We start from the raw sequence: 23,389 nt of genomic DNA, 5'->3' as shown, positions 1-23,389 counted from the left end.
ACACACACGGCTAGAAAGGATCGCAGTTTTTTTTTTTTGTTTTTTTTTCCCGGCGCCCTCCCTGCGCACCCACCCGCCGCCAACCCGGGCGCGTCCCATTTCCCGGGCACCCCCGGCCCCTCGCCGGCCCCCGAGCGCGCGCCCAGCCCGCCGCAGGCCCGAGGAGGCCCCGCGCACACCCACCGCGCCGCGGCCGCGCGGGAGGCCTGCGCCACCCGCGCCACCCACCGGCCAGGCGGGCGGAGCGGCCCGGGAGGGCGGGGGCCGTGCTAGGCGCGCCCTCCCCGGCCGCGGCCCTGCGCGCCATGTGTTCCCTTCCCGGCGCGCCGCTCCCGGCCCGGCAGCGGCTCCTTTAACCCGGGAAGGAGAGCGGGGCGGAGGGGCGGTGGGGCCGCTCAGAGGAGGGCTCTTTCTTTCTTCTTTTTTTTGAATGAACAGTGTGACGTACGTACAGGAAACCAGTCGATTCGAACGGAGAATGAAGTAAGAGGCCAGGCCCCCCCGCCCGCCCCCTTCCTCCCCGCCCCCTCCCCCGCCCGCCGCCCTCCTGCCCGCCCTCCCGCCGCTCTCGGTTTCCCCTTGGAACCGTCGCCGCTGCCAGCGAAGGTGCCGGGCGCCGGGCCCTCCCCACCGGCACGGCCGTCATCGCCGGGAGCGGGTGCGCGGCGGGAGCGCCGGAGACGGCCGCCGCCAGCGCCGCCGCGCAGGAGCAGGAGGAGGAGAAAGGGTGCGCAGCCCGGAGGCGGGGTGCGCCGGTGGGGTGCAGCGGAAGAGGGGGTCCAGGGGGGAGAACTTCGTAGCAGTCATCCTTTTTAGGAAAAGAGGGAAAAAATAAAACCCTCCCCCACCACCTCCTTCTCCCCACCCCTCGCCGCACCACACACAGCGCGGGCTCCTCGCGCTCGGCACCGGCGGGCCAGGCGCGTCCTGCCTTCATTTATCAAGCAGCTTTTCGGAAAAATGCATTTGCCGTTCGGAGTTTAATCAGAAGAGGATTCCTGCCCCCGTGCCCGGCGCGTCCACCGGGCCCCCAGTCCCCGTGTCTCTCCCGGGGAGGCGTGGAGCGGTCCCGCGGATAGGGGTCCATGTCTGTGCCCGCGCGTGTGTGCGCGCGTGTAAATTGCCGAGAGGGGGGAAATCACAAGACTGCAAATACTGGACTGAAAATTGTAATTCATCTGCTGCCGCCGCCGCTGCCTTTTTTTTTCTTTTTTTTTTTTTTCTCGTGCTGGAGATCTCCGGTTGGGATTCCTGCGGATTGACATTTCTGTGAAGAAGTCTGGGAATCAATCTGGAAATTCTCCTAATTTTTACCACCCTCCTCCGCAGCCCCCTCCAACTCCTGATTCATTTGGAAGTTTTAAAGCAGCTATAACCGGAGAGTTCTGAAGATCGATGGACTCTTTGCCTTATGCATTTGTTTTGTTTTCACAAAAAAGGATACTTGACAGAAGATCATGTTGTCCTTAAAAAATACAAGTAAGTTCTTTGCACAGGAAATTGGTTTAATGTAACTTTCAATAGAAACATTTGCGATTTTGTCTTTAAGTGCATTCGAGTAAGTTTAATTTCCGGCCAGTTTAATACATTCTTTTTAGCCGTGTAACTTGTAGTGTGTATGCTCTGCTTTCACCCAGTGTATACAGGAAAATGCACCTGATCTGGACTTATCAGTTTTGTTTTTTTTTTAACCTTTCAGGATCACGAAGGAAGTAGATTGATATTGACAATAAGTAATAATAATGTGCCTCATGAAATAAAGATCCGAAAGGAATTTAAATAAAAATTTCCTGCGTCTCATGCCAAGAGGGAAACACCAGAATCAAGTGTTCCGCGTGACTGACGACACCCCCTCATCCAAGAATGCAAAGCACATCCAATAAAATAGCTGGATTATAACTATTCTTCTTTCCTTCGGGGCCGTGGGGCGGGAGAGGCGGCGAGAGGTGCTGTTGGTACCCGGCTGCTTTTCCTCGAGGGAAGGATGGCGCACGCTGGGAGAACAGGGTATGATAACCGGGAGATAGTGATGAAGTACATCCACTATAAGCTGTCGCAGAGGGGCTACGAGTGGGATGCCGGAGACGCGGGCGCCGCGTCCTCGGGGGCAACCCCCGCGCCGGGCATCTTCTCCTCCCAGCCCGAGCGCACCCCGGCGCCCGCCAGGACCTCGCCGCCGCCGCCGCTGGCTGCCCCCGCTGCCGCCGCAGGGCCTGCGCTCAGCCCCGTGCCACCTGTGGTCCACCTGACCCTGCGCCAGGCCGGCGATGACTTCTCCCGTCGCTACCGCCGCGACTTCGCCGAGATGTCCAGCCAGCTGCATCTGACGCCCTTCACCGCGAGGGGACGCTTTGCTACGGTGGTGGAGGAGCTTTTCAGGGACGGGGTGAACTGGGGGAGGATTGTGGCCTTCTTTGAGTTCGGTGGGGTCATGTGTGTGGAGAGCGTCAACCGGGAGATGTCGCCCCTGGTGGACAACATCGCCCTGTGGATGACCGAGTACCTGAACCGGCACCTGCACACCTGGATCCAGGATAACGGAGGCTGGGTAGGTGCATGTCTGGTTGGATGTGAGTCTGGGCTTCGCGTCTCTGGTCAGGGATGCGGTGGTTGCAGTGTGCGCGTGTGTTCCTGGGCCAAGGGCAGGCTGATGAGCCAGTGACGTAAATCAGGTGTGGTGCTTCCCACCTCTCCCCCTGCAAAGAGCTCTCCCTGCCAACCACACTGTGATCATTCCTTCCTGCCCAAAGTGTTTTCCTTGCTTGTCAGCTGTTGAGGTTCCAAGATCCAGCATTTGCTGTACAGTGAAATCTTGGGATAAATGGTTATCCCTTCAGGGTTTCTCAAACTGGGGGTCCAAGGGTCCCCAGCATCACAGTTTACCTGGCTGGAGTCGGTTATTGAATTCGGGGATTTCAGGGACTACTCATGAACCAGACCCCAGGTTGGGTCCTGGCAATCAGCATCCTAAACAAACTCCCCTGGGGGTTTCTTCTTTGTATTAAAATTTGGGAACCACCCAATTACAAGAACACACTGCACCAGAAAACCTCGGGCGTGCCTTTTCTGACACCCACCTGGTAAAAATCTACCCAAAGCAGAAAACCAGTGTAGCCCCTTTCCCTGGAAAGCATAGCTGTGTTTGTAAAGAGGTAAGTTGACTTTCCAGAAGTCTGGGGACTCCAGCCGGAGTGTGTGCCACATTCCAGTGGGCATCACCGAGTATCTTGCACTGGACGTTGTCTCACCACGAACAGAATTTGCATCGGCTGTGTGCTTTGTGTTCCACTTCTGTAACTGGTGTACGATTTTACAGTTTACTGGAATTTTAGTATCTTTGACTTTTCATCACCAAAATCCACATCATTTGGTGGTTTCCTCTGCTGAACAAACTTCGTGTCTATAGTATCTGCATGGAGCATAGAAGAATTGATTCTTAGCTGTGAATTCTCTCATGCTCTGACTTTAGTTGAAGTGATTGATGCCTGTAGTTTTGAAGAACACCTGTGAGATGATTTTTTTTTTTTTCTGGTACTGTGCTCAGTAGAGTTTCCATCATGTCTCTTGTCAAGTTCTTGTTTCTCTGTGATTCTTTCGGGGAGGAATGCAACTCCTAAGACTGAGGAATTGTAATCAAGATCTATGCCTTATAGTTAAAATTACTGGTTTATCAAGAAGTAAAAGAGGAATAATGCTTCTCTGAATTTTTTTTAGACCTTTTTTTCAATCTGAAGAGTTACCTTTGAAAAAGGAGGCAGTTCAGTGCTTCCTTTTGTAGTTTGTAGGGAGAATTCCCAATGCTAACTATTTTATAGGACCTAACAGGTAAAAAAGCATAGAAATGATTACCAGTGGATTCGATTTGAAGAAGCACGTTATATGTATTTTACTACGGTTTACAAAGTGTATTGATATTAAGGGGCCAAAAAGAGAAAACACCAAGAAAAGCAGATGACTGACATGCACATCTGATCCTACTTGACCAGAGTTAACAAAATATTGATGCCACTCTTCAGTGTTTAAAAGTAAAATTGACTAAAATATCCCCCCATTTAAATCTCTAAAATTTAAGTGCTCTTTGCAAATTGTTTGTTTTTTGAGATCCCGTATTATCAGATCTTTAGTGAATTCTGGAAGAATTCACTAAAGAGTGAAAAGAATATCTTTGTTAAATGGTTAAGTAGGTGGTTTTATTTTTAACCACCATAGCCAAAGAGGTAGGGACTTACAGACTACAAAAGGATCATTTTAAGACTGTAAATAGTAAAACTGATTTAACAGTTTACTATTTCATATTTTTATGAAAAATAAAATATTAAAAACCTTTCTAGTTGAAAGAAATCCAAAGTGGCAACTGTCATCTATCAAGTAATTGAATAAAAAGATGGGAAACAGAGACATATTTATGATTAAAATGAAGATATAACCTTGATCTTTGTCGTTGAGTTACAGTAATCTCATGCAATTGAGTTTTCTTTTTAAGTGAAGGCTCACTTTTTCCTCCTTTCAAAATAGAATTTCCATAGTAGAGCCTATCTTTGTGGTCAACAGGTATCTGAGGTTAATAAATGTAGAGGCTACATTTTATGATGCCAAACCACAATGACATACTGTATAACATGATAAAAAATTGTTTTGACAAAAACTCTTATAGTAAAAATAAATCAGAGAAAAGCACAAATGGCTGATAGTAAAATGTATAGTTTTTAGAACAATGTATAGATGGATGACTATACAAGAAAACAAAGGAATTTTGGCACACAAAAAAAATCAGGAAATGCAATCATAAGTGGACACTTTGGAATAAAAGTGGTAGCATTTGAGAGTTATAAATGATTTACCAATCCTTTCAAATGTGCATTATTAATCTAAATTTGTGTTTCAGGCATCTGGCTTACAGACAGATTTTCCTCCAGATTTGCATCAGTCAGAGTTGCATCTCTAATAATACGCTGCATCTTGCAGTGTGAAGTATTCTTAATAATGATAATAAAGTTTCAGAAGAGAGCTAGCACATTCTTTGGCCATTTGACTGTTACTTCCTCTGGTCGCAGGACTCAGTTGACCAGCTCATCTGCTGAATATATATTCATGGGGCTTTCAATCTGAAGTCCCTTTTTTTCCCCTTTGTTGCTGTTGGTGCAAAATCAGAACCTTTTCAGGTGAAGGAAACTCTTTGCATTCCATGTTCCATAACTTGGAGAAAGCAGGGCCTTGGAATGATAGGCTTCTGAGAGACGGTCCCAGAAGCCTACACATTAAATAAAGACTAAAGAAGAAACTGGGTGCAAAGTGGAGCATGGCTTTATTCGTAAGTCTGAGTAGGGCATCATATGGCACCCAGAGAGAGGCAGGACAGAGGGAGCAGCGAGATGGCTGCAGTTTTGGGGAATGTTTAAGACCCTGCTGGACGAAGTGTGGTTCACAGACCAGCAGCCTGGGTGTCATCTGGAAGCTTCTTAGAGATGCAGAATCTCAGGTCCCGCCCCAGAGCCACTGAGTCAGACTCTGTGGTTTACATGATCTACAGGTGTACGTGTGCACATTCAAGTTAGAGACGCTGGCAACCATCATCTGCCATTCCTGGAGACATCTTTTAGGAGAAATGACAATCTGAGATGGATCCTACAGTGTCCCTTTGCAATGGCTTCACAGGTCCATTGTGTTATCTAGAATCCTGAATGTTTCCCAGACGTCCATTAGGTCAGCTGACCCTTGGAAGAAATAGGTTGGAATGAAAGAGCGGTAAGAGATAAATTATGATAAGCTCAGTCTTCTCAAGAATGCTGTTCCACACAGTTTGTGTTGGCATCGCCCATTAAAGTCAGATGGCTTTTCTACTCCTATTGAAGGCAGGAAGATTCAGCGCTTTTAATAGCTGTGTGAGTTATGATTATATCCCCTGTAACACAGTTTAAATTCTGTAGATGGATTTAGTGGCCCTGAGACTGCTTCAAGACAAAGGGGCTCTTGCAAGCAAAGGGTTAAGATATGGGGAAGTTGGTGGTGAGTGAAAATTGATAGCACCCTCTAAACTGAGAAATGTAACATTTAGTTTCATGTCTTAGAAGAGAGTGAGATGTGGACTTCTAAAAGAATGAGATGGCTTAAGGAAGAGACGGACTTCATTCTGTTGATGGTGGTGTGCCTTTTTTTTTTTTTTTTTTTTTGTCCTTTGGTCTTTGTGGTTTAGGAAAGCAAAAACTTACTTCTCTACATCCAGTACAAGTTAGCTTCCTTTTATTAGTTGGTCAACAAGTTTCTCTTTTGTCTATGTAATCCCCATCCACCAAAACATTTGATTAGCTGGAAAGCAGTACCATTCTTATGCCAGTGTACAAAATACATGAAAAAAGCATAATTTTTCTAGTGGTTGAGTATCATTGGCTTATGGCCAATTTTGGCAGCAAAATAAGATTAAAAATAGCCTGACGATGATCCAGTCTTAAATAATATATTTAATGATGAACTTCCCTTGGGAAAGTGCATCTTTCTGCCTGCTAAGAATCACATGACCCCTTTCAATAATTCATTTTGTAGACAAAAATGCATTATTGCTCTTAGGGTTTGCAGTCATGTGCTATTGCATGATTACATTTCTGGACCTTTGTAAATTTTGTAGTTCACTCAGTTGTCTTTTCTGTTTTAGTGCCTTTGTTGCTATTTAATGTCGGTTGAAAACATGGCTGTCTTTCGCGCATCCTGTTACTTTTAGCTGTGCTTTCTAGTGAGAACTGATTGATCTTTTTAGCAATCCTTGATTGAACTGGTACATTTCAGGTTGCTTAAATGTCATTAGGCCACACAGCACACCAGGGAACAGAAAACCACAGATTTTTTTTTTCTTAAAGCCAAACTCTTACAGTTTTTCCTTATCTCTCCTCCCCGTCCTTGTCAGCTTTTTGGAGGAATGATAAACCCACTCATAAAGCAGGAGTGTGGGTGCTGTGTGTATCAGCAGTGGTGCCTCCCACTCAGCACACCCGCACACCCCGTTCTGAGGTCACTCACCGTGTCTTAGCAATAGTTTAGCAAAGCAGGATTTCAGCAGAAGTGCATTCGTGCTAGAAATACAACACGGTCTTTGTAGTGTACAGGTGGAAAGGTTTTTTTCCCCCCAGAGATATATTGTATTTGAGGTTCAAAGGTTCTGTTAAACCTTTTTAAGGTAATCTAATATCACCTTATTCAGGTACAGCAGTAACCTCGAAAGCTGGTCACCCTTTCCCTGGGCTACATACAGAGACCACTCAGTAAATTTACTTCACTGTGAAGCTTCTCTTTCATTCCTCTTGGTTTGATTCAAACAAAATTAGTGTTTGACGTGTAAATGGGGTTAACGATGAAAATCAGCCAAGGACTCGACAGACATGAGTGCAGGTCTTCTATGTGCCAGCCCTGGGTTAGGTTTGGGGCACAGGAAGGACAACGTCACCCCTCTCCTGGGTGACCTCACAGACTAGTGCTGTAGGGGTCGATTAGTAAACTCTTCGTCCCCAGGCAGCCGGATGGCCAGGGTCCTACACTCTCAGAGGGCAAAAGGAAAAAAACTAAGTACAGGTTATTTTGCATACATGTCGATCTTTGTCGAAAAAAGTTATTTCTAACCATATGGCCGTTCATGTGTGCATTAAGCCTGATTTAAATAGAAGGAGAAAGGTAGATAATTTTTAAAAGCCTGTATAGCACAGACGTATGCTTAAGAGAACTGAAAGGTAGGGGGAGTTCCCTTGTTAAATATTTACCCCATTAATCATTCTTTATACACATTAAGAAGACTTAATAAAAACAAGTCCGCAGTTCTTAAAGTGTTTCATTAGTTCTTTCTAACCGACAGACAAATCGAGGCTCTGACTGGCATGGTTAGAATAGCTTCATTGGAAGAACTGTTTCTTAAGTCATTCACGTGTGCCGAAAAGTAGAAGGCGATTTTGAATCAGAACAGGGGTTCTTCCTTTGGGGGTGGGGGGGGGAGAGAGAGAGAGAGAAATCTTTTGTTTTGTTTTGGTTCTGTGTTATAAAACAGTTCTGCTTATTGAGAGGCTTCTCTTCCAAAACGCTATTTACAGAAAGTCCTGATCCACTGTTACATTTGTGTTCCTAAAAAGCAGGTGTTCACCATCTAACCTTTTGCCCTCGTGGTCCTGTCTTTAAATAGAGATTGTAAAACTTGTGAAACTACAACAAAGCTGCTTGCATTTTTTAAAGTGTTGTTGTATGTTGCCTCTTGTTCTGATACATGCTGAATTCTATAGTGCCAGCATTATTTCTCTGCTTTCTATTTGTCAGACAAAAGATAAAGCTCGCTGTCTTTCAGTGAGAATGGCGATCGAGTGATTATTCCTATGTCCCCAAAGCCACTTGGGCTTTCTCATTGGGACCCCAACCCATCCCCCGTGACTGTCCCTTACCTGCCCATGGTCCCACCACGGAGAGACTTCCTAGGTGTAGCTCCTTGTTATCTTCCTGGTAGAACTCACCTGAAGAAAGAGCATCATGCCTGGACGCCAGCAAGAGTGAGCAGAAAAGGGTCTGACCAAACTAGAATATAACCTCCACTCCCATCTTGCTAGAGGCAACAGAGCAAGGAAAAATTCTGTCAACAGAGATGATGCTTTCCCTCCGGAGGTCATAAATTCCAACTTGTGCAGGGAAAAGATAGAATCTGCTGGCAGAATTTTTCCTCGCTCTGATCTCTGCTGTGTGAGATTAGAGTGGGGATTATACTGTAGCCTTAGATAAGTTTTCACCAACTAAACTCAACTAAAATAGCTTATACTAAAGACACTTCCCCAAACGCCCTCTTCAACGTGTGAGAAAGAGAATCTCCCTGACATGCTGGAGTGGCCATTTGTAGCAATAAGCTAAGAGCTACTTGAGTAGTTTTCTTGGGCGACTTACCGGATTCTACGAGAATGTTCACTGAAGGATCTATGAGAAGGTTCACTGTAAAATCTACGAGAAAGTTCACTCTAGAATCTACGAGAAGGTTCACTGTTGAATCCACCTCTCTTACACATTGCACACAGAGCATGCTCTTCCCTGGGAAGCCCTTAATTTGGAAAATTTGTATTTTTATGCTGCTCCTGGTTTTGCCTTCAGAATTTCAGGAACAGAGCCATATTCGTGTTTAGTTAATAATCAGCTCACCAGCTCAGTGGGGCTTCGCTGGAATGAGTCAGAAGCTTATGACCAACTTCACTGTCCTCTTGACTGTGTCCCCCGAAAGAAACCCAGGACCCACTGTGTCAAGTGAAGCTTTAATTTTTCAAGGGAGATTTTACCATTGAGACCAATATCTATTTCCTGTGACAGTTCCACCTACTATATTTCCCTATTTTCAGCTGTCTTTTTAAAAAATATTTTTATGAAGCTATAGCTAGCATACAATATTATATTATCTTCAGGTGTACACCATAGTTTTTCAACATTTATATACCTAAAGAAGTGATTATCCTAAGTCCAGCAACGTCTGACAGCATGCCACACTATCACAATATATTTTTTACTGTGTTTCCTTTGCTGTACTTTACATCCCCATGACGTAAGTAATGATTTGTACTTCTTAATCCCTTCACCTTTTTCACCCTGCCCCCAACCCTCTCCATCTATCACCCCAACAAATCTATTACCCATCTGACACCATACATCGTTATTACAATATTATTGACTATATTCCTTATGCTCTACCCTACATCCCCGTAACTACTTTATAACAACCAATCTGTACTTCCTAAACCCTTCTCCTTTTTCGCCTCCCTTACTCCCCTTCCCATCTGGCAACCATCAAAATGTTTTCTGTATCTATAAATTTATTTCTGTTTCATTTGTTTGTTTATTTTGTTGTATAGATTCCACTTATAAGTGAAATCATATGACATTTGTCTTTCTCTAGCTGACATTCAGCACAGCACCCTCTAGGTCCATCCATATTGCTGCAGATGGCAAGATTTCATTGTTTTTAATGGCTGAGTAATATTCCATTGTATATATGCACCACCTCTTCTTTATCCACTCATCCATTCGGGGACACCCAAGTTGCCTTCGTATCTTGGAAATTATAAATAATGCTGCAATGAACATATGGATAAACATGCTTCCTCGAAGTAACATTTTGGGTTTCTTCGGATAAACACCCAGAAGTGGGATTACTAACTAGGTCCTTCTTTGTCTCTTGTTACAGCCTTTGTTTTAAAGTCTATTTTGTCTGGTATGAGTATTGCTACCCCAGCTTTTTCTTTGTTTCCATTTTCATGAAATAACTTTTTTCATCCCTTTACTTTCAGTCTGTGTGTGTCTTTTGATCTGAAGTGAGTCTCTTGTAGGCAGTATATTTGTGGGTCTTATTTTCTTAACCATTCGTCCAACCTATATCTTTTGATTGGAGCATTTAATCCATATACATTTAAAGTAATTGCTGATAGATATGTAGTTATTGCCATTTTATTCATATATGTGTGTGTGTGTATATATATGTATACATATATATACACACACACACATATATATATATAAATTATATATATATATATATAATTTTTTTTCCCCATCTTGAAGCCCCTCTTAAGATTCCTTGTAATACTGGTTTGGTGGTGATGAACTCCTTTAGCTTTTTCTTGTCTGGGAAGTTCTTTATCTGTCTTTCGATTCTAAATTATAGCTTTGCTGGGTAGAGTAATCTTAGTTGTAGATCCGTGCTTTTCATCACTTGGAATATTTCGTGCCAATTCCTTCTGGCCTGCAGAGTTTCTGTTGAGAAATCAGTTGGCAGTCTTATGGGAGCTCCCTTGTAGGTAACTAACTGCTTTTAAGATTCTCTCTTTGTCTTTAACCTTTGGCATTTTAATTATGATGTGTCTTGGTGTGAGCCTGTTGGGGTTCACCTTTCTGGGGACTCTCTGCGCTTCCTGGCCTTGTACATCTATTTCCTTCGCCAAGTTAAGAAGGCTTTCCATGATTATTTCTTAAAATTGGTTTTCAATTCCTTGCTCTTTCTCTTCTCCTTCTGGTACTCCTGTGACATGAATGTTATGCTTGATTTGCCCCAGAGGTGCCTTAAACTATCCTCATTTTTTTGGATTCTTTTTTCTTTTTGCTGTTCTGTTTGGGTGTTTTTCTGCAACCTTATCTTCTAAATCACTGATTCGATCCTCTGCGTCACCTAATCTAATCTACTGTTGATTCCCTGGAATGTATTACTTTTTTTCTCCCTGTAATATATTCTTCATTTCAGTTATTGTATTCTTTATTTCTGGCTGGTTCTTGTTTATGTTTTCTATCTCCATTTTTATGTTTCCTACCTGTTTATTGAAGGTCTCCCCTGAGGTTACTGAGCATCCTTATAACCAGTGTTTTGAACTCTGCCTCCGTAGATTGCTTGTCTCCATTTTGTTTAGTTCTTTTTCTGGAATTGTGTTCTCTTTTATTTGGGACATGTTTCTTTGTCTCCCCATTTTGGCTTCCTCCCTGTGTTGTTTCTACATATTAGGTAGGGCTTCTATGTCTCTTGGTCTTTGTAGAGTGGCCTTATGTAGTAGATGTCTTGTGGGGCCCAGTGGTGCAGTCTCCCTGGTCACCAGAGCTGGGTGCTCCAGGTGTGTCCCTTATGTGGTTGTGTGTGCCCTCCTGTTATAGTTGAGCCTTGGCTGCCGTTTACACATCAGTGGGAGGTAGTCACCCTCAGGCTCATTGGTTGTGAGGACTGGCTGTGACTACAATGGAGGAGCTGTTGCGCAAGGACTGACCTTGCAGAGCAGGATTCACTTTAGCAGGGCTCTGGTGCCTGCCCAGTCATCCCTTTGGGTGTTGTCCTTGGAGGCAGCTGGGTGAGGCTCCAGCTCAGTTCAAAGCTGGCCACTGGGTGTGCTAGCCCCAGGGCCACCAGGGAGGGGACCCACTGTAGGCCAAGTTCAGCCACAGTCTGTGTCCTGCCCGGAACCACCTGGCATGAGCCACAAACAATCCACAGATGGCTGCTGCCCATGCTGTGCTTGGAGGTGCCTTCAGAGGCCAAGCTGTGTACCAAGGCCAGCTGTCCCTAGTGCCAGGCTTAGGGCTGTTCAACCAGGGCTACAGGACATGCTGAAGCCAGATGCTGCTTGTTTGGGTTTTGTGAACCTTTGAGAGACTTTAGGAAAATCTGCAGCATGAGCCAAGGCAGGCGCTTTATATGAAAAAGCCATTGGAAGCAGCTTGGGTTTGCCCAAAAGTTGGGTAGAGCGGGGTCTAGAATCTCCAGGGTGGGATGAATGAATGGTGTTAACCAGGTTGATGGAGACTCATGTATGGCGTCTGCCTGCATCTGCACGCCGGGAAGGGGGAAGGGCTCAACAGTGAAACAGTGGCTTCCACCAGCTCCTCCGTCTGGGAGAAAGCTGCCCCTCCAGCCTCCCGTCCTGAAGCTAGACAACTCTGTCCCCCACCATATGACCCTGCAACCTCTCTACCTGTTGCCTCACTGCTGGAGCTCAGAGTCAGTGATTCCATCAGTGAGGAAGTCCGTGCACAGGCCAGTTAAGAGGAGCATCTGGGAGTGTAGCTGCCCTCCGTCCCACTCTGCTGGTTTTCACAACCAGATATTATGGGGACTTCTTTCTCTGGCACTGGAACCCTGGGCTGGGGAGCCTGGGGTGGCGCTGGGACCCCTTGAGCAGCCAAAATATCCCTACCGAGTTTTAACTGCTTCATGTGGGTGTGGGACCAGCCCGTTCTGTGGCTCTGCCCCTCCTACCAGTCTCGCTGGAGGTGGATTCTTCTGTATGTCCATAATTGTAGCTAGATTGCAGGTGATTCTCCATGATGTTTGTTTTGTAGTTTAGTTGTAATTTTGACGTGGTCATGAGAGAAGGTAAGCACAGCAGTTACCTACTCTGCCATCTTGACCAGAATTTATTTCTTTTTAACTATCTTTTCTTAAGCTTTGAAAGAATATGGCGAGATTATCAATTTTAATGCTTGGCACAACAAACAAGGGATCAATGTTGCTGGTTGTGTTTTCTTGGCTTTTCCAACCTTTCTTAATCAATACTAAGGTTTCTTGCGCTTTAGAACACAATGAATGTTATATCTATGTATTAACTCTGCTATTGAATTACAGCCAAATATTCTATTCAGTTGCGTTAGAATTCTCTAAGAGAGTATGGAACAAATACTTAGTCCTATTCATTCATTGACTATTTGTGACATGTATTACCTTCTTATAATTAGGATAGGAATAAAATTAATTACAAACTATATCATCACCTGTGGATATTGATTTTTTTTATTTATTTGAAAAAAGCAAATTCATAAAGGATGCCAGTTGGCACTATTGAGTTTAAAATTTCAAGACTATCTACTAGCCATTTCTATTATGAATTCCAGCCAGCATCTCTCTCTAGTTAACACTGAAAACTTTTAGAGGTGGTTTTGCCCTATTTCATAACAAACTTATAAGTACAATGAGAGATTTGTATTTAACTTGGTAGCTGTTAAAAGGATAGTGAAAGTGTTCTGAGACAGATATGTGGGCTTACTGAGGATTGACAATGACTAAAGCTGGACAATGGGAGACCAAGTAGGAGGTTTGAACCATGGTGTTGGAGTGGGGAATGGAAAAGACGGGACAGATGTGGGAAATGGTCAAACCAAAGTACTGACAACAAACTGTGAGGAATGAAGGTTGGAAAGAAGCAAAGGACTCAAGTTTGAAACCTGGCTGGTTCAAAAAATGATATTGTTCTTAAGGGAGAAAGGAAAGATAAGAACAGTTACTGTTCTGTGGGGTTAATGTGATGAAATTAATTTTGGACATTTTTAACTTGAGCTTCCAGTAGGATAACCAAGTGGAAATGCCCAGCTGCAGTTGGCCTGAAGGATCTAGAGCTCAAGAGACAAGTTGGGGCTAGAATACAATATGCCTCTTCTCCAAAGCCATGCGATTTCCCGTTTTCTTCTTTCATTTCCCAAAGTGGTCCTAACTGCCACTGCTGATTCTACCATCTTTTATTACTGCTATTCCCACACTGCCTTATCCCCAAAAGTCCTCTGTAGACTTCTGTGGATTGCGTTACGGTGATTAACTTGGAGTGTTACTGTTCAAAGCTTGGCTTCCCACTACCAGCTTGTCTACTTAAAAAAAAAAACAATTCAACTTGAGTCAAATTAGTGTTGTTCCAGTATTCTAATAGGATCCTCCATTTGTGGAGATCTTACAAAATCAAGGTGTTTTCCTTCACTGAGACTTCCTCATTTCACAAAATATTTCTCCTATTAAATTTATCCTGGCACTTAGCATAATCGGTAGTGATGCACGCAATGATTATTTGTTGATCAATGAATTCGTAAAATGATTATGTTAGAGGTGTTTGGGGCATCTGAGTCATCCTAACAAGCTAATGTTCTCCCACTCCTCTTATTATTGTAGTGTGTGTGTTCCGAAAGTCCCATCCCACAAATCCATTAATATTTAATAGAAATGAAAAACGAAAAACACCTATTAACTGTTTTGATTTATTTCATCCTTCGTCATTGAATTGAAAAAGTATGTCATTGATCCCTGAAGAGAAATCGTCTAGATTTTGCTTTATGTTAAACATTCAACTTTTATTTGTCCTCAATGCTAATCTTAGACAGCAGCCTGCTTATTGATTGTCACGTTATATTGGTTTATACAAAGAATGCATGTGTACATATCTCTACATATATGTGTGTTGGTGCTCTCAGCCCTTGTGGTTCATATCTCAAGCCCTGTACAGACTAGGGAAGTCTTGACATCTGAGATTATTCATCACTTTATTATTTAAAAAAATGAGGGCTTGTCCAAGGTTCTCACAATGGGAATAATGTGGGTTTTCCCCTCCGATCAGGGTTGTAGCTCAAATATAAAAGAACTACAGCCTGATATCATAGAGATAAATGGTCCTCTAGTTCTTCTCCATGAAAACAAGCAGCCAATTGAAGGAGGAAGTCATTATAGCTCAGTGTTCCCACAGGTGAAAGAATCCAAGATTTCATTTCTCCAGATACTGACCAATGAGAGGACCACCAAGGGTGTGTGTCATGGAGGAAACCCCTGGCCTGGCAGCTTTGAGCTAAGTTCTGTGTTCCGGTTGAAGCGAGCATCACAGCCTTTCTGTGGTTTTAAGAACTGGTGGAATTTGTATTTTGAGACTCCTCATTCTCTGGCATGAAGCAAACTCCAAGCGTTATTGCTCATCATTTGTCATCTGAGAAAGATGGTGTGATTTGTTTACTTGTAATGAAGCTTGACCATGCTTCTCTAGGGACTTTTTAAAAAGAGGGATGTGTCAGCTTACAGATTTGTCCCCCTGAATGAAACCACAAGCAAATTTTCTTTTCTCCCCATCCTCCCTTCCTCCCTCTCATTTCTTCAGTGACCATCTGTGCCTTATGTTCCCATTGCCAGACCCTCTTCAAGTGGCTTATCTATGAGTGAATTCAGAAACTTCAAATTATAAAGGACACCCAGATAATTGGCCTGTTTTCCAAGGTATCTGTCCCCCTGTGCTGCTGCCAGATTCCTTCTTAATGAATACATCCAGTGACAGTGGGGTTCTTGAGCCCTTCCGTGTCCGTGAGAAAATGAGCTTCCCTGCTTTGTAACAGCTTGCGGCTCAGGGAAAAAAAAATGACAGCCATTGCACAAGTTTCCTTTGAATGTAGTTTTCTTTCCCATAAATGATACTTTGAGAATACACTTAAGGGGTTATTAGTTTTCTATTTCATGCTTGGCCTGTGTGTGGGAATAACACAAGCTGTCACTGCAAATCAGTAGCTCAACAGGCTTTGTCTGGTGAATGTGAGCATTTAATATTTGGCTCAATTAAAAATTAACCGATGGAAGTACATGTCAAATGGAATTTGAAAATACCTTTTGGAAGGAATAGTGAAAGGGCATGACCAATGAGTAAATTAGTGGTTTGAAAATGTGGCGACTTTGGGGAAGTTGAATGTGAGTTGAGACGCTTGACTCGCCCCCTTCAAACTTCTCTACCTGTTTGGCTTGGTATTAAAAAGGATGTCCTCATTTTATTATTAAGAACCCACTTGCATCTCTGTTTTCTAGAGCATAACTGTGTGTGCGCGCGCGCGTGCGTGTGTGTGTGTGTGTGTGTGTGTGTGTGTGCTGGATCACATGGTTAAAGCAGACAGAATAGATCAGTTATTCATTTATCCCACACAATTTTTTTTTTAATTGAGCACATGTTGTAGCCAGGCCCTGGGGAAATGGGAAGTGGGAGCCGGATGGATGTGGCTTCCAGTCTGGGAGGTGGGGATCATTAAACAGCAGTGCCATGAGCAAGGGTAGAGGTGGGAGAGAAGAATTGCCAACAGTAGGGGCATTTAGAGTGGAGGAAGTCTTCCCAGGAGAGGGGATGAAGCCCGGAGGAGGAGCCGGCATTACCTAGAGGAGTGGGAAGGGGGAGCAGAGCGTGGCCCGCAGAGAGAACTTGGAGAACAAAGGCCAGAAGCCAGAGAGCACGTGACGAGCTGCAGGAACTGAGGGGTCCAGTCTGGCCTGAGTGAGGACAGCCAGATCAGAAGCGTGGTGCTGGAGGTGTACCGTCACCGAGAGCCTTGTTTCAGAAAGGTCATTCTGCCTCCACTTTATTCAGTTAATGAGCCAGGGGAGAAAAGAGTGACAGATAGAAGCGAGCTCAGTGAACGAGCAAGACCCTGTGTGCCTGACCTGGAGGATGGTAGTGGGAACAGCAAGAAATTGATAGCTGTGGGCAATGATTGGACATAGAACAGAGAGATTTTTAGAAAGATGAAGTGATTGGCTGAAAGCTTGAAAACATTGCTCATTTCTTCTTCAGTTACTGTGGTCTTTCCCTAGAATCCTTTTGAAAAGAATATGGTCATGGTTGTGTTTATATATGAGTATTTTTTTGTTTTTCCTTATTTCTCATTCTCTTAACACTGCCTGGTGGGGAAACTTAATTTTGTTAGAATTCACATTGTAATACATTTTCATTAGCAACCAGTTAATAAAAGTGTGTTTGAAGAACGAATTCAATTATGAAAAACAGTTTTCATAGAATTTTCCTCCGGGTGGAAAAATTACAAGTTTTCTCTTGCCCTCATGGAGGATTTTTAAAGTTTCCAAAGGAATTTTGTATCTGCTGGCCCATTTGATCTTCACGACAACCCTAAGCAAGGCAGGTATTATATTCCTACTTCTCTCTGCCGTCCTCTCCCCACACCCTTACTGTTATTTGTGTATTCCTACGTGAAGACGAAACTGCCAAACAAAGGTACGGGAGAGCCAGCAAGTCAAGAAATGCTGGTATTCATTCCCAGACTCGAGTCCACTTGCTATTGTCTCAGGGTATGTTTTCACAAGGAACCAGATTCCTCAATAGAAACTGAACCAAGTATATCTAATTTTGAAAAATAGTATCGTCTATTGCTTTCTATCTAAAAAAAATTTCAGGGAAATTAAAATGTAGTCTTTTGTTTCGGGTTATTTTCCCTCCTTTGATTTAGCTTTTGAAGAGTGTTTCATGTTTACAGCAGAGAGGCATCCATCCACCTGCTGGCCATCTCGCGCTCACATATTTGCTCAAGACCCGCAGGGTGTGATTGTGAGGCGGGCGGTGGCCTGGACCGTGTACCACCTCCTCCTCGGGACAGCAGTGTGATGGACGAGAGTTCTCTCAAACTCCATGTGAGGGTTCTGGAAAACAGCCCTGCTTTAACGGGACAGGTGGAATTGCATAAACATAGACCGTTGTTTTTGATGGCTCGTATCTAACTAGCAACCTGTGCTAGTTAGGTGTACTTGCAAAATTGGGCTCTTCTCTTTAGGTAACCAACATAAATTTGGCGAATGAAGTGATTATGGAATTTTTTAAAAGGTGGGGTTTTTACCAGTAGGATTTCCACAGCACCTAAAGGGCATGTGGCTATGTTAGTTCAACTTCTCATTCATTCCACAAACATTTGTAAGAGCTTGGAGCTAGAACAGAAAACAGGATGGCCAAAGACTGTCTGTATACCTTTCAGGAATCTTAACATTGTCGGGAAGTCAGAACAGTAAACAGGCAAATAATTAACAATATACTGGAAGGACTACAATGTAACAAATACAGGAGCAATGGATACAGGAGTGCTGATGGGGAAGTATTAACTTAAGCTGGTCTTTGAAGTTCTAATCTTATTGCAATTTACAGAGGAGGTTGAATGACTTTTTTTAAGTGACTAGCTAAAAACAGTGTTCTACCTTATAACTTATATAAATATAAACATAAATATAAGCATATGCATTACAGCCTGTACATCAGTTTAAAATGGGTTACCATGCACAATGTTGAATTAAAGACTTCTATTATTTTGGGCTAAAATGTATGGAGTACTTCTCCCTCACCCCTCCTGACTGACCCTTACATTTTCCCCATTTCCATTTAACAAAATATTGGTCAATGGCCTCAGTCACTGAAAGTCAGGGGGAAGGAAGGGAAGGAAACTAGCATTTATTGAACCCCAATATGTGCCAGACTCTTGGGTGTAACATTTTTATGGATAGGCGATTACTTAACCCCAATAACCTCTCCCCAGGGTAGGAAGCGGAATTATAGATGAGGAAGCAGAGGTTCTGCAAAGTCAAGGAACTTGGCCTAGTGAGAGGCAAAACCAGATCCTTTTTTAGGCAACCTGAGTGGTAGTTGATGTCCTCTGAAACTTGAAGAAATTTTTAAAAATTTAAAACAGAAGCCTATTGAAAATAACAATTTGATGCATGTGAGCTTTTCGTTTCTTTTCTGTCTCTTTAGGAAGCTAAGCCATCTTTATTTCAGTAACCAGGAGGTGAAATCTTTCACAGCATGGATTTTTTAAAGTTATTCTATAGTTTAAAAGAAGAGAGAGAGAGACATTTTGTTTCTGTCTCCCTCCTCCTTGGCTCCATAGTCTGCATAAATAGCCTTTGAAAAATAAGTAGTAATCATTGCTTCATCCTGAGACCAGACACCTGATTCAGAAGCTGTCCCTGTGTGTGTGTGTGTGTGTGTGTGTGTGTGTGTGTGTGTGTGTGTGTTGGAATAACAAATTCACAGTGTTCTGGTTCACGAGGAATGACCTCACTGTCCAATTGTAACCTGCCTAATGCCTTAATCAAAAGGTGGGAAAGTCTGCGGTTTTACGGCGGGTGTGATCCTTAGCCCTTTGCTGATCTTATTTTAGGCATGACCTTAGTGTTGTTGTTTTTTCAGACTCCAGAAGTGGAATGACATGTTACTCAAGTTTACAAGATGAGGATGTATCTGTTTTTACATTTAGCTGTAAATTTTATTCTACTCATAAACAAACCCACCTTTAGCAACCAGAGTGTATCAAGAGAGAGTTATTTCCATCCCCCTCGGTTTAATTTGGATACGTTTGGCCTAGAACAGCACAGTGTTTCCATAATAACATTTGAACAGGATGCTGCTGTGTTGATTTGCAGGGCTTGGGAGTTTCACCATGGGCCAGGAAACGACTTTCTTAAAAGAAACTTAAACATGAAATTCTGACAAGATAGGAAACTCTTACTAGGCTGCTTATTAAACCTGTTTTTTTTTTTCCTGCTTTCTCATTAACTTATACGTCTTTGTGTGATTGAACACACATAGATTGAACATTTAACTGATTTTAAGTTCATGTGCTGAATAAGAAACTCAAATTCAGAAGGAAAAAAAAACTGTGTTCAGGGCTTTGTTTAATAAAACGTACATAAATTAAAAAATTAAATTAAACATTTCTCCCAGGCACAACTTGTTATAACTTTTAGAGTAGAATTTCATGGTATTTCATAAGGAAGCCAAAAAGGAAGGGTAATTATTATTCAGGCAGAGGGACAATAGTAACCTTTCTTTAAGTGAGACAGAGTTCAGCAGCGGGCTCCCCAAACCCTGGGATCTGTGTTAGTGGAACTGAACACGCCACCAGCTCAGCTATTTCCTCTCTCTTTTATGGACCAGACTGCTTTAAAAATGTTGGTCCAATACAGTCTAAAATGTCTAATTTATAAGCTATAACTCAACAGTATAATATTTAAAAGGCTGCTTTATGTATTTTCAGAGATCCTTAAAATCCTAATGACTTCAGATAATTAGGATCTTTGTTCTTTCACGGCTCCGTATGTGACCTCTTAGTTACAGGGATCTCAGGACAGGAGAAGGGGAGGTGCGGTTTCCGGGCCCAGGATGGGCTCCCCAGTTTCCAGTGTGAAGAGCAGAAAGCTCTGCCGTTTCTGTGCCTCAGATCTCCCTGAGATTATTCAGAAAGTCCACACGGAAGCTCAGAGTACCTGTTCATCACCAGTATTATCATTTATGATAAAAAGGCTTTTGTGACTGCAAATTCCATGAACACCTTCGAGACCTCTTTTTAGCAATTATGATGATCCTGACACAACCTGGAACTAGGAAGGCATTTTAACCCCTGCTATGCAGAAGGATGTCACAAAGTTCATGCCAAAAGTCGCACCCGTTACTCATAAGAGCTAGCCCATCATTCTTAACAGGTTTGCTTTTCAAAAAAGGTTTCTCTATATCTATCTATCTGTCTATCTATCTATCTATCTATCTATCTATCTATCTATCTATCTGTCATCTATCTATCTATCATCTATCTACCTATCTCTATAAAACATAAAATACCATTTAACCATCGTTAAGTGCACAGTTCAGTGGCATTAAGCATCTTCACAGAGTTGTGCAGCCATCCCCACCATCTATATCCAGAATTTTTTCATCATCCCAAACTAAAACTCTGTACCTATTAAAACAATAACTCCCCGTTCCCGCCTCCCCCCAGCCCCTGGTAACCACTGTTTTACTTTCTGCATCTATGAATTGCACTACGCTAGATGCCTCCTACAAGTGGAATCATACATGATTTGTCCTTTTCTGTCTGACTTATTCCACTTGGCATAATGGCCCCAAGGTTCATCCATGTTGCAGCATGTGTCAGAATTTCATTTCCTTTCAAGCTGAATAATTTTCCACCCATTTTTTTAAATTTAAATATAGTTTCTCACAAGGTTGGTTATCATTTTTTTACCAGCCAATGGAAATAGCAACTGCAGTAAATTTGTACTGAGTTGGTAGTAGAGGCCTGCAAATTATTAGAACAATTATTTTTAGAGTCTGCTTGTAAGGAAGAAGATAAAAATGCTGTGAAACCCAGCCCAACTCATCCCTTAAGGAAACAGTCACAATAGAGTGTGATCAGGCTGGGATGCTGGGCAAAAACAAAAACAAAACAGCCCAGGAGCTCAGAAGCACGGTCTTCTGAGGCTGCTCTGTGTGTGGCAGACAGCAGTGCAGACCTGAGCGGCCCTTGAGGTCATCCCTGGGTGGTAGCACGGCCGTCTGACCGAGTCCTGACGCTGCTGCTGAGTCATCACGACTGGGTTACTGTCCATAGGAAGAGCTGAAGAATTCAGGGAGAGTGGGTAATAACTTTCAGAAATATCTCCATTCCAAACAGTTAACATTTTTAAAAAGTTTCGGCTTCCGTCATCTGAAAACTCCACTCATGTGAAATGATTCATTCCAGAATGTGATGAAAGAGAGGAAGCAGAGCAATGGTAGTATTTAAAAAAATAAAATAATAAAAGTAAAATAGGCAAAGAGAAGGTAAGTGGCATCAACTTACCTGTTACCTTTCTTCTCCTACCTCACTGTTTTAGAGTAGAGAATTAATAGGAACTTGAGGCACGTGGATCTGGATATTGCTATTTCTGGGGGAGTTTTCGCTGTATTGCTAGATCTAAACTCTCTGCATTGTGGCATTGTTCGCATATTTAGAATAGCCGGCCTACTCAGCTGCATGATGCGTAGGAGCTGCCTCTCACTGCCTTAACTCTGAGCGTCTGCCTCGTGACTTCAGTTTGAAACCTATGCACCAGAAAATGTGCTCATTGGCTCATTCAACATTTTCTGTGCCTGCAAGGTTCCTGGATGTGTTCTCCGGCCTGGTGGAGGGCAGTCTCCTGGGAAAATAGACACACAATCAGAAGTATGGCCGTCCAGTGAGTTTTTCCTGAGAAAGTGAAGGATGGCTTCTCAGAGGAGCTGCCATTTGGCCTGGGCCTTGAAGGATAAGTAAGAGCTTGCCCTGTGGAGAATGGGGCAGGGTACCAGGTGCAAGTCAATGGTGTAATGGAAGCGTCTGACAAGAATGGTCCAAAGGTCGGTGTGACCAGAATATAGGGATTAGGGGATGGAATGGAAGGGGCTGAAGCTAGGGGAGAGTCGCGGCTGACTCACCAGCACCCTGATTTCATCTTTCACGCAGGAGAGAGCCAGTTGACGGTGTCTAGCAGGGCAGTGACTTTTGGTGGTGGGGGGGGGGGCAGCAGGAGGCCAGGCGGGTCAGGTGTCCATCTTGGGACGGGGCTGAGCAGCTGCGCCTGGTCCCCTGCCCAATCTCCCCACTGGGGTGGCACGACTGGGAAAGACGTTTCAAAGGTAGAATCAGCACGGTTGGTTCATGGGAGTTGAGAAACATGGACGTGATTGGATTGTCACTGGATCCTCAGTGATTAACTCAGGGCAGGCACATAGTAGTTGTATTGACTGACTGATTGGATACATAGACAGCCATTTGGCTCTACATTTGCATGAGTATAGCCGGGGTGTCCCTGGCTATGTGGACAGTTACTGTAGTAGTGGCAGCGTTAAAGGGACCCCCCGCATATACTCATGATAAAGCAGATGCTCACGGCGTGTACTCTCCATACCAGACACTTTCTAAACGTTCTGTCTACGTTAATGCATTGACTTCTGTAACAGCCCGGGCAGGTTGGTGTGCTTTTATCTTGTCCTGCACATGACGCTTGGAGAGGTGACTGATAACAGCTGCTTCCATGGCTGAGCTGGGATTTGAACGCAGGAGTCCGTGGATTTCTTGGTGCTCTCAATCCCGGTACTCTGTCACCTCTGTTCTTCTGGAGTTTCCAGGAAGCTGCTTCTATCAAGGCCCCAGAAGTGATGACTTGGGGCAAACATCACCAGTGGCAGGAAGCAGAAAAGCCTGTTTAGGAAACCATTTATCTCACGTAGACATACCACCCTAGATGGCCTTTTGTAGAAAAAGCAATGATGATAACAACAGCACTGCAATCTTTACCCTGGCGTAAGAAACCTGTTTTGTAATGAAAATGGAATTTCTCTGGGAAATAGTCCTAGAAAGAGATAGGCGGTGGAGATAAAATAACAAAACGAAAACTAGTATCTGTGTTTTGCTTCCATACTTACCTTCTCTCTGGTATCATTTACTGTGTGCACTTGCCATCTGTAGGTTGGGTCCCTGGGTCCCAAAGGAAGAGAGAGGAGTGAGTGTTCCTGGAGGCAGTTGCACCTCACCTTGAGTTGCCCTCACCATACCTGGCTAGAGGAAG

At 43.6% G+C, this 23,389-nt stretch overlaps 1 protein-coding gene across 2 annotated transcripts in view; it reads left to right on the top strand.

Moving 5' to 3' along the window:
* Nucleotides 1-333: 333 nt before the first annotated feature.
* The window catches only part of BCL2 (BCL2 apoptosis regulator), a 170,049-nt gene continuing 146,993 nt past the window's right edge, over nt 334-23,389 (top strand). The window contains exons 1-3 of one of the 2 annotated variants that reach the window (XM_033087566.1): nt 334-483; nt 1,330-1,479; nt 1,700-2,548. In XM_033087566.1, the coding sequence (XP_032943457.1) occupies nt 1,985-2,548 (564 nt within the window). In that variant the 5' untranslated portion in view covers nt 334-483; nt 1,330-1,479; nt 1,700-1,984. Of the gene's footprint in view, nt 484-739; nt 1,480-1,699; nt 2,549-23,389 lie in introns of those variants that run through there. The other variant, XM_033087565.1, reaches the window with a different exon arrangement.

Source organism: Rhinolophus ferrumequinum, chromosome 19, assembly GCF_004115265.2.
Source record: "Rhinolophus ferrumequinum isolate MPI-CBG mRhiFer1 chromosome 19, mRhiFer1_v1.p, whole genome shotgun sequence".
Taxonomy (NCBI): domain Eukaryota; kingdom Metazoa; phylum Chordata; class Mammalia; order Chiroptera; family Rhinolophidae; genus Rhinolophus; species Rhinolophus ferrumequinum.
Note: the sequence above shows the minus strand (reverse complement) of the source record. Positions and strands in the feature narration are given on the sequence as shown.